Source organism: Nerophis ophidion, linkage group LG04, assembly GCF_033978795.1.
Source record: "Nerophis ophidion isolate RoL-2023_Sa linkage group LG04, RoL_Noph_v1.0, whole genome shotgun sequence".
NCBI lineage: Eukaryota > Metazoa > Chordata > Actinopteri > Syngnathiformes > Syngnathidae > Nerophis > Nerophis ophidion.
The window spans coordinates 2,516,393-2,527,326 of NC_084614.1; the positions used below are offsets into that span (position 1 = coordinate 2,516,393).

Here is a 10,934-nt window from a genome sequence, read left to right on the forward strand (position 1 = left end):
ACCTGTATTTATGTTGTTATTGTATCACCTTGCACAATTAAATGACAGCATTAATAACAGTTAACACTGCATTCAAATATTGTATCAATCATTCTATACACTATAATTAATAACAGTAAACAGTGCATTAGAAATGTTGCGTCAATAATTGTAAATATTGTATTAGAAATATTGTATCATTATCAAAAATAGTTAAGATTATACTACAAATATTGTATCAATAACAGTAAACATTATATTATAAATATTGTATCAATAATAGTGGATATTATATTACAAATATTGTGTCGATAACAGTTAATAATTTATTAGAAATATTGTATCAATTACAGTAAATATCGTATTAGAAATATTGTATCAATAACAGTTATTGTTATGTTGTAAATAATGCATAAATAACTGTAAATGTTGTATTAGAAATATTGCATCAATAAGAGTAAATATTATATAAGAAATATTGTATCAATAAAAGTAAATATTATAATAAAAATATGGTATCAATAACAGTTAACAATATATTACAGAAATTGTATCAATAATAGTAACAACTGTATTAAAAATGTTGTACAAAACCAGATACATTTTATGGAAATATTGTATCAATAGAATTAAATATTATATGACAAAAATTGTATCAATAACAGTAAACATCATTTTATAAATATTGTATCGATAACAGTAAACATTATATTATAAATATTGAATCAATGACAGTAAATATCATACTAGAAATATTGTATCAATAACAGTCATTGTTATTTTATAAATATTGCATAAATTACTGTAAATATTAAATTAGAAATATTGCATCAATAAGGGTAAATATTAAATTACATATATTGTATCAATAACAGTTAACAGTGTTTTTAGAAATATTGTATCAATAAAAGTAAAAATTATTTTAAAAATATTGTATCAATTACAGTAAACATCATACTATAAATATTGTATCGATAACAGTAAATATTATATTAGAAATATTGTATCAATGACAGTAAATATCATATTAGAAATATTGTATCAATAACACTTATAAATATTGCATAAATACCCCTAAATATTATATTAGAAATATTGCATAATAACAGTAAATATTATATTAGAAATATTGTATCAATACTAGTTAACAGTATATTAAAAATACTGTATTAATAAAAGTAAATATTATAATAAAAATATGGTATCAATAACAGTTAACAATATATGACAGAAATTGTGTCATATTGGTAAACCTTATAATAAAATGTTGTTCAAATAACAGATAAATTATATGGAAATATTCTATCTATCTGCGGTGAGGTGGCGACTTGTCCAGGATTGTAGCTGAGATAGGCACCAGCGCGCCCCGCCACCCCAAAGGGAATAAGCGGTAGAAAATGGATGGATGGATATTGTATCAATAGAATTAAATATTATACTACAAATATTGTATCAATAACAATGAATATCATATTAGAAATATTGTATCAATAACAGTTATTATGTTATAAATATTGCATAAATAACTGTAAATATTACATTAGAAATATTGTATCAATAACAGTAAATGTATGAATAATACATAAATAACAGTAAATATTATACTAGAAATATTGTATCAATAATAGTTAACAGTATATTAGAAATATTGTATCAATAAAAGTAAACATTATAATAACAATATGGTATCAATAACAGTTAAAAATATATTACAGAAATTGTTAAAAAATGTAGTACAAATAACAGATACATTACATGGAAATATTGTATCAACACAATTAAATATTACAATAAAATATTGCATTAAAAATAGTATTAGAAATATTGTATCAATAACTGGCCTTAAATGAATCCACAATGCAAGAAAATTATGTAATTCAATAAAAAAAATGTATATATATTTATGTATTTATGTTGTTACTGTATCACAGTGTACAATTGTATGAATATTTGCCACTTTGTTGGTGAGAGTGAGAGCAGTTCCACTCCAGTCCAGCGGGGGGCGCCGAGACAACGCAAGGAACGAACATGCGCATGTTTGCCGGGAGAAGAAAGCCTCCAGTCCGGCTTGAAAAGCAGTTCGTTTGTTGGCCAGCGCCGTGAAAATGTCGACAAGGAGCCCGCACAAAGACGACAGGACGGCGGGGAGTAAGAAGAACATTTCCCTCCCCGTGTCTCGAGTGAGACTCATCATGAAGAGCTCGCCGGATGTGTCCAACATTAACCAGGACGCGCTCTTCCTCACCACCAAGGCGACGGTAAGCAAGCTAGCCACATTGTCAGCGTCGCGGGGCAGGAAGTGGGGCTGCTTTCAAAATAAAACACCGGAACTCGTCACGGCAGGAGATGTTCGTGCAGCATTTGGCGCTGAGCTCGTTGAACCGGGAAAGCAACAGCTTGACTTACAGCGACCTCGCTAACACCGCGGAGGAGACGGAAACTCTGCAGTTTCTCACAGGTGACATCTTTACAACACAACTACAACAACTCAGCAATATGAGCACTTTACTTTGAAATTGTACTTTTTTTTTTTCCCCATGCAAAAACCGTCCCTTGCTGAGATCCAAATACCTCGCGCCAAACAGCATGTGATTTACCAAGACTGCATGGTGTGCAGTTTGCATGTTTACACTGGCATGTTAGGGGTTAGCATCTTAACACTAGCCTGTTAGGAGTTAGCATTTTAACACAGGCATTTTAGGGGTGAGCATTTTAACATTAGCTTGTTAGGGGTGAACCTGTTAGCAATGTCATATTAGTGGTTTGCATGTTAGCTGTTAGCATGTTATAGGTTAGCATTTTAACACGGGCTTTTTAGGGGTGAGCATTTTAACACTAGCTTGTTAGGGGTGAACCTGTTAGCAATATCATATTAGTGGTTTGCATGTTAGCTGTTAGCATGTTATGGGTTAGCATTTTATCATGGGCTTTTTAGGGGTGAGCATTTTAACACTAGCTTGTTAGGGGTGAACCTGTTAGCAATATATTAGTGGTTTGATTGTTATGGGTTAGCATTTTAACACAGGCTTTTTAGGGGTGAGCATTTTAACACTAGCTTGTTAGCGGTGAACCTGTTAGCAATGTCATATTAGTGGTTTGCATGTTAGCTGTTAGCATGTTATGGGTTAGTATTTTAACACAGGCATTTTAGGGGTGAGCATTTTAACACTAGCTTGTTAGGAGTGAACCTGTTAGCAATATCATATTAGTGATTTGCATGTTAGTTGTTAGCATGTTATGGGTTAGCATTTTAACCCTAGCCTGTTAGGAGTTAGCATTTTAACACAGGCTTTTTAGGGGTGAGCATTTTAACACTAGCTTGTTAGGGGTGAACCTGTTAGCAATATCATATTAGTGGTTTGCATGTTAGTTGTTAGCATGTTATGGGGTTGCATTTTAACCCTAGCATGGTAGCAGTGAGCATTTTAGCATTAGCATGTTAGGGGTTAGCATGTCAGCATTAGCATGTTAGCTGTTAGCATTTTAGGGGTTACCATTTTAACACTAGCATATTAGTGGTTAGCATTTTAACACTAGGATGTTAGGGTTGAGCATGTTAGCAGTTAGCATGTTATCACTGGTATGTTAGAGGTTAGCGTGTTACCACCAGCATGTTAATGGTTAGCATGTCGGCAATTAGCACGTTTGCACTAGCATGCAAGCAGTTAGCTTTTTAGCAGTTAGCATGCTAGTATTTAGCATGTCAGCAGTTAGATTGATAGCAGTTAGTATGTTAGCGGCTAGCATGTCAATGACTAGCATGTTAGCGGTTAGCTGGTTAGCACTACTACGTTAGTATCACTGTACTAATGAATCAAAAACAATACTATACTGCTACTGAAAAATACCTGTACTTTTTTTCGTTTCGTATGTTAGGCGCCACTCACACTCACACACACACACACACACACACACACACACACACACACACACACACGCAGCAGAACTTACAAGCAGAAACAGCGTTTGAGCTTAAAATGTGTTTTTCTCCTGTCAGATATTCTTCCCAAGAAGATCCTGGCCCGGGACTACCTCAAGTCTTTGGAGGACATGCGGGACCAGGAAGAAGGCGACCTCTCAACCTAACATCACTTTGTCCTTGGAAGCTTTTAAAATGACTTGACAGCTTTATGTTAGCACTAGCATGTTAGCATGTGAGCACTTGTTTGTCAATTGTTGGCATTAGCATGTTAGCATTAACATGTTAGCAGTTAGCATGGCACCACTAGCATGTTAGCTATATGCATGTTAGCACTGGTATGTCAGCTGTTAACATGAACATGTTAGCTGCTAGCATGTTAGCACTAGCATTTAAGATGTTAGCATCTTAGCTGTTAGCATGCTATCAATAGCATGTTAGTGGTTAACATGTTAGCGCTAGCATGTAAGATGTTAGCACAAGCATGTTAGTATGTTAGTGGTTAGCATTTTAGCACTAGTATGTCAGCTGTTAGCATGAACAGGCTATCTGTTATCATGTTAGCACTGGCATGTAAGATGTTAGAATGTTAACTGTTAGCATGCTGTCATTAGCATTTTAGTGGTTAACATGTTAGCCCTAGCATGTAAGATGTTAGCACAAGTTATTGGTTAGCATATTTAGACCAACGTGTTAGCTCTAGCATGTTAACACTAGTATGTTTGCGCTTAGTGCTAACATGTTAGCTGTGAGTTGTAGTATGTTAGCATATAAGCATTAGCATTTTAATGTTGGCAGTTAGCATGTTAGCTGTTAGCATCTGAGCACTATTATGGTTGTGGTTAGCATGTTGGCACTAGTATGTCAGCTGTCAGCATGAACATGCTACCTGTTAGCCCGTTAGCACTAGCATATAGGAATGTTAGGTGTTAGCGTGCTATCATTAGCATGTTAGTGGTTATCTTGTTAGCACCAGCATGTAAGATGTTATTGGTTAGCAAGTTTAGACCAACATGATAGCTGTTAGCATGTTAACTCTAGTATGTTAGTGCTCAGCAGCTTAGCACTAAAATGTTAGCTGTGAGTACTAGTATGTTAGTATATTAGCGTCAGCATTTTAGTTTTGGCAGTTAGCATGTGAGCACTAGTATGGTTGGGGTTAGCATGTTAGCACTAGTATGTCAGCATGAACATGCTATCTGTTAGTCCGTTAGCACTAGCATGTAAGAATGTTAGCTGTTAGCGTGCTATCATTATCATGTTAGTGGTTAACTTGTTAGCACTAGCATGTAAGCTGTTAACATGAACAGGCTATCTGTTATCATGTTAGCACTGGCATGTAAGATGTTAGAATCTTAACTGTTAGCATGCTATCATTAGCATGTTAGTGGTAATCATGTTAGCACTAGCATGTAAGATGTTAGCACATGTTATTGGTTAGCAAGTTTAGACCAACATGATAGCTGTTAGCATGTTAACACTAGTATGTTATTGCTCAGCAGCTTAGCACTAAAATGTTAGCTGTGAGTACTAGTATGTTAGTATATTAGCGTCAGCATTTTAGTTTTGGCAGTTAGCATGTGAGCACTAGTATGGTTGGGGTTAGCATGTTAGCACTAGTATGTCAGAATGAACATGCTATCTGTTAGCCCGTTAGCACTAGCATATTGGAATGTTAGTTGTTAGCGTGCCATCATTAGCATGTTAGTGGTTCACATGTTAGCACTAGCATGTAAGATGTTAGCACAATAATGTTAACTGTTAGCATGTTTAGACCAACATGTTAGCTTTTAGCATGTTAACACTAGTATGTTAGTGCTCAGCAGTTTAGCACTAATATGTTAGCGATGAGTATTAGCATGTTAGCGGTTAGCATGTTAAAGTTTTTGGCATTTGTGTTAAATAGATGTAAACAGTTGAAAAAGTGTCTTATTGGCTGTAAAATATAAAAGTTATATTTTCCCACATCTTACTTCCCGTTATGTTACTTATTAAACGTTTCCCAACATGCCTTTTATACTATATTTATATTATATTTATATTATATTTATTAGGGACCGAATGTCCCTTTGGGACAGAGGACCCTATTGTATTTGTAAGGTTTTATTATTATTATACCGCTGCCTCTTTGAGCTGTAATTTGACCCCCTTAACATGCTTCAAAACTCACCAAACTGGACATACACATCAGGACTGGTGGAAATTGCAATCTAATAAAAAAAAAAAACAACTTAAAATTGCGCTCTAGCGCCCCCTAGAAATAAAACACAGACAAAACTGCTCTTGAGAAGAAAACACAGACACAACTGCTTGTAACTTCTGGTAGGAAGGTCGTAGAGACATGAAACAAAAACTTCTATGTAGGTCTCACTTAGGCCTATATTTCATTCATTGACATCCTTCAGCAAAAATTAACAGGATGTTGGCAATTACCCCTTCAAAACAAAAGTTTTGCAAAAACCTGTCACCTTTTTTCAAACATTATCTCCTCTGAACGCGTTTGTTGTGTCGGCTTCAAACTCGCACGGAAAAGAGATTGAACCCTTCTGATTAAAAGTTGCGCAAAGAGTTTTTCTAACTGCTCCGGTTTTGATCTTACGAGCCTTCAAAGAACTGTCTCAAGATGGTGGCTCAACAGCAGGAAGCATTAGCGTGACCACACAATGCAGAGAAGGTAGATAATGTGCAGGTAAAGATATGTTGACTGGGTGGAAGAAGGAGGCACCAGTTTGACTCCAGGATACAGAGAAGGTAGGTAATGTGCAGGTAAAGATATGTTGAATGGGTAAAGGCAGGAAACACCAGCAAAAGTCGGTCCCGTCCATTGCTGCTTGCAGCTTTAATTTATATTCTATTTATATATATTAATGCTCATCACACGCTTGATGCTTTACAAGGTTTATTGTGCTACTCAGACTGGACAATATTCCTACCAACAAATGGGGGGAATGTCAATCTGAGCGCTGGTGAGGTCACCGCGGGAGGAGGTTGTAGACCCCGTGAGGTCTCCTCAGGAGGAGGAGGTTGTGGACCCCGTGAGGTCACCTCAGGAGGAGGTTGTGGACCCCGTGAGGTCACCTCAGGAGGAGGTTGTGGACCCCGTGATGTCACCTCAGGAGGAGGTTGTGGACCCCGTGAGGTCACCTCAGGAGGAGGTTGTGGACCCCGTGAGGTCACCTCAGGAGGAGGAGGTTGTGGACCCCATGAGGTCACCTCAGGAGGAGGTTGTGGACCCCGTGAGGTCACCTCAGGAGGAGGTTGTGGACCCCGTGAGGTCACCTCAGGAGGAGGTTGTGGACCCCGGTCACCTCAGGAGGAGGAGGTTGTGGACCCCATGAGGTCACCTCAGGAGGAGGTTGTGGACCCCGTGAGGTCACCTCAGGAGGAGGTTGTGGACCCCGTGAGGTCACCTCAGGAGGAGGAGGAGGTTGTGGACCCCGTGAGGTCACCTCAGGAGGAGGAGGTTGTGGAGCCCGTGATGTCACCTCAGGAGGAGGTTGTGGACCCCGTGAGGTCACCTCAGGAGGAGGTTGTGGACCCCGTGAGGTCACCTCAGGAGGAGGTTGTGGACCCCGTGAGGTCACCTCAGGAGGAGGTTGTGGACCCCGTGAGGTCACCTCAGGAGGAGGTTGTGGACCCCGTGAGGTCACCTCAGGAGGAGGAGGAGGTTGTGGACCCCGTGAGGTCACCTCAGGAGGAGGAGGTTGTGGAGCCCGTGAGGTCACCTCAGGAGGAGGTTGTGGACCCCGTGAGGTCACCTCAGGAGGAGGTTGTGGACCCCGTGAGGTCACCTCAGGAGGAGGTTGTGGATCCCGTGAGGTCACCTCAGGAGGAGGAGGTTGTGGATCCCGTGAGGTCACCTCAGGAGGAGGAGGTTGTGGACCCCGTGAGGTCACCTCAGGAGGAGGAGGTTGTGGAGCCCGTGAGGTCACCTCAGGAGGAGGTTGTGGACCCCGTGAGGTCACCTCAGGAGGAGGTTGTGGACCCCGTGAGGTCACCTCAGGAGGAGGTTGTGGACCCCGTGAGGTCACCTCAGGAGGAGGTTGTGGACCCCGTGAGGTCACCTCAGGAGGAGGTTGTGGACCCCGTGAGGTCACCTCAGGAGGAGGTTGTGGACCCCGTGATGTCACCTCAGGAGGAGGTTGTGGACCCCGTGAGGTCACCTCAGGAGGAGGTTGTGGACCCCGGTCACCTCAGGAGGAGGAGGTTGTGGACCCCATGAGGTCACCTCAGGAGGAGGTTGTGGACCCCGTGAGGTCACCTCAGGAGGAGGTTGTGGACCCCGTGAGGTCACCTCAGGAGGAGGTTGTGGACCCCGGTCACCTCAGGAGGAGGAGGTTGTGGACCCCATGAGGTCACCTCAGGAGGAGGTTGTGGACCCCGTGAGGTCACCTCAGGAGGAGGTTGTGGACCCCGTGAGGTCACCTCAGGAGGAGGAGGAGGTTGTGGACCCCGTGAGGTCACCTCAGGAGGAGGAGGTTGTGGAGCCCGTGAGGTCACCTCAGGAGGAGGTTGTGGACCCCGTGAGGTCACCTCAGGAGGAGGTTGTGGACCCCGTGAGGTCACCTCAGGAGGAGGTTGTGGACCCCGTGAGGTCACCTCAGGAGGAGGTTGTGGACCCCGTGAGGTCACCTCAGGAGGAGGTTGTGGACCCCGTGAGGTCACCTCAGGAGGAGGAGGAGGTTGTGGACCCCGTGAGGTCACCTCAGGAGGAGGAGGTTGTGGAGCCCGTGAGGTCACCTCAGGAGGAGGTTGTGGACCCCGTGAGGTCACCTCAGGAGGAGGTTGTGGACCCCGTGAGGTCACCTCAGGAGGAGGTTGTGGACCCCGTGAGGTCACCTCAGGAGGAGGAGGTTGTGGACCCCGTGAGGTCACCTCAGGAGGAGGAGGTTGTGGACCCCGTGAGGTCACCTCAGGAGGAGGAGGTTGTGGACCCCGTGAGGTCACCTCAGGAGGAGGAGGTTGTGGACACCGTGATGTCATTCAGGAGGAGGTTGTGGAGCCCGTGAGGTCACCTCAGGAGGAGGTTGTGGACCCCGTGAGGTCACCTCAGGAGGAGGTTGTGGAGCCCGTGAGGTCACCTCAGGAGGAGGTTGTGGACCCCGTGAGGTCACCTCAGGAGGAGGTTGTGGACCCCGTGAGGTCACCTCAGGAGGAGGTTGTGGACCCCGTGAGGTCACCTCAGGAGGAGGTTGTGGACCCCGTGAGGTCACCTCAGGAGGAGGTTGTGGACCCCGTGAGGTCACCTCAGGAGGAGGAGGAGGTTGTGGACCCCGTGAGGTCACCTCAGGAGGAGGAGGTTGTGGAGCCCGTGAGGTCACCTCAGGAGGAGGTTGTGGACCCCGTGAGGTCACCTCAGGAGGAGGTTGTGGACCCCGTGAGGTCACCTCAGGAGGAGGTTGTGGACCCCGTGAGGTCACCTCAGGAGGAGGAGGTTGTGGACCCCGTGAGGTCACCTCAGGAGGAGGCTGTGGACCCCGTGAGGTCACCTCAGGAGGAGGAGGTTGTGGACCCCGTGAGGTCACCTCAGGAGGAGGAGGTTGTGGAGCCCGTGAGGTCACCTCAGGAGGAGGTTGTGGACCCCGTGAGGTCACCTCAGGAGGAGGTTGTGGACCCCGTGAGGTCACCTCAGGAGGAGGTTGTGGACCCCGTGAGGTCACCTCAGGAGGAGGAGGTTGTGGACCCCGTGAGGTCACCTCAGGAGGAGGAGGTTGTGGACCCCGTGAGGTCACCTCAGGAGGAGGAGGTTGTGGACCCCGTGAGGTCACCTCAGGAGGAGGAGGTTGTGGACCCCGTGAGGTCACCTCAGGAGGAGGTTGTGGACCCCGTGAGGTCACCTCAGGAGGAGGTTGTGGACCCCGTGAGGTCACCTCAGGAGGAGGTTGTGGACCCCGTGAGGTCACCTCAGGAGGAGGAGGAGGTTGTGGACCCCGTGAGGTCACCTCAGGAGGAGGAGGTTGTGGAGCCCGTGAGGTCACCTCAGGAGGAGGAGGTTGTGGACCCCGTGAGGTCACCTCAGGAGGAGGTTGTGGACCCCGTGAGGTCACCTCAGGAGGAGGTTGTGGACCCCGTGAGGTCACCTCAGGAGGAGGTTGTGGACCCCGTGAGGTCACCTCAGGAGGAGGTTGTGGACCCCGTGAGGTCACCTCAGGAGGAGGAGGTTGTGGACCCCGTGAGGTCACCTCAGGAGGAGGCTGTGGACCCCGTGAGGTCACCTCAGGAGGAGGAGGTTGTGGACCCCGTGAGGTCACCTCAGGAGGAGGAGGTTGTGGAGCCCGTGAGGTCACCTCAGGAGGAGGTTGTGGACCCCGTGAGGTCACCTCAGGAGGAGGTTGTGGACCCCGTGAGGTCACCTCAGGAGGAGGTTGTGGACCCCGTGAGGTCACCTCAGGAGGAGGAGGTTGTGGACCCCGTGAGGTCACCTCAGGAGGAGGAGGTTGTGGACCCCGTGAGGTCACCTCAGGAGGAGGAGGTTGTGGACCCCGTGAGGTCACCTCAGGAGGAGGAGGTTGTGGACTCCGTGAGGTCACCTCAGGAGGAGGAGGTTGTGGACCCCGTGAGGTCACCTCAGGAGGAGGAGGTTGTGGAGCCCGTGAGGTCACCTCAGGAGGAGGAGGTTGTGGAGCCCGTGAGGTCACCTCAGGAGGAGGAGGTTGTGGAGCCCGTGAGGTCACCTCAGGAGGAGGTTGTGGACCCCGTGAGGTCACCTCAGGAGGAGGTTGTGGACCCCGTGAGGTCACCTCAGGAGGAGGTTGTGGACCCCGTGAGGTCACCTCAGGAGGAGGAGGTTGTGGACCCCGTGAGGTCACCTCAGGAGGAGGAGGTTGTGGACCCCGTGAGGTCACCTCAGGAGGAGGAGGTTGTGGACCCCGTGAGGTCACCTCAGGAGGAGGAGGTTGTGGACTCCGTGAGGTCACCTCAGGAGGAGGAGGTTGTGGACCCCGTGAGGTCACCTCAGGAGGAGGAGGTTGTGGACCCCGTGAGGTCACCTCAGGAGGAGGAGGTTGTGGAGCCCGTGAGGTCACCTCAGGAGGAG

General features: G+C 45.7%; 1 protein-coding gene across 1 annotated transcript; it reads left to right on the forward strand.

Annotated features, from left to right (window-relative positions):
* Window positions 1-2,014: 2,014 nt before the first annotated feature.
* chrac1 (chromatin accessibility complex subunit 1) lies at window positions 2,015-5,870 on the forward strand. The gene is made up of 3 exons (XM_061896725.1): window positions 2,015-2,237; window positions 2,323-2,437; window positions 3,977-5,870. Exons 1-3 carry the CDS (start codon window positions 2,085-2,087, stop codon window positions 4,063-4,065), a joined length of 357 nt encoding a protein of 118 aa, XP_061752709.1. The 5' UTR covers window positions 2,015-2,084; the 3' UTR covers window positions 4,066-5,870.
* Window positions 5,871-10,934: the final 5,064 nt, after the last annotated feature.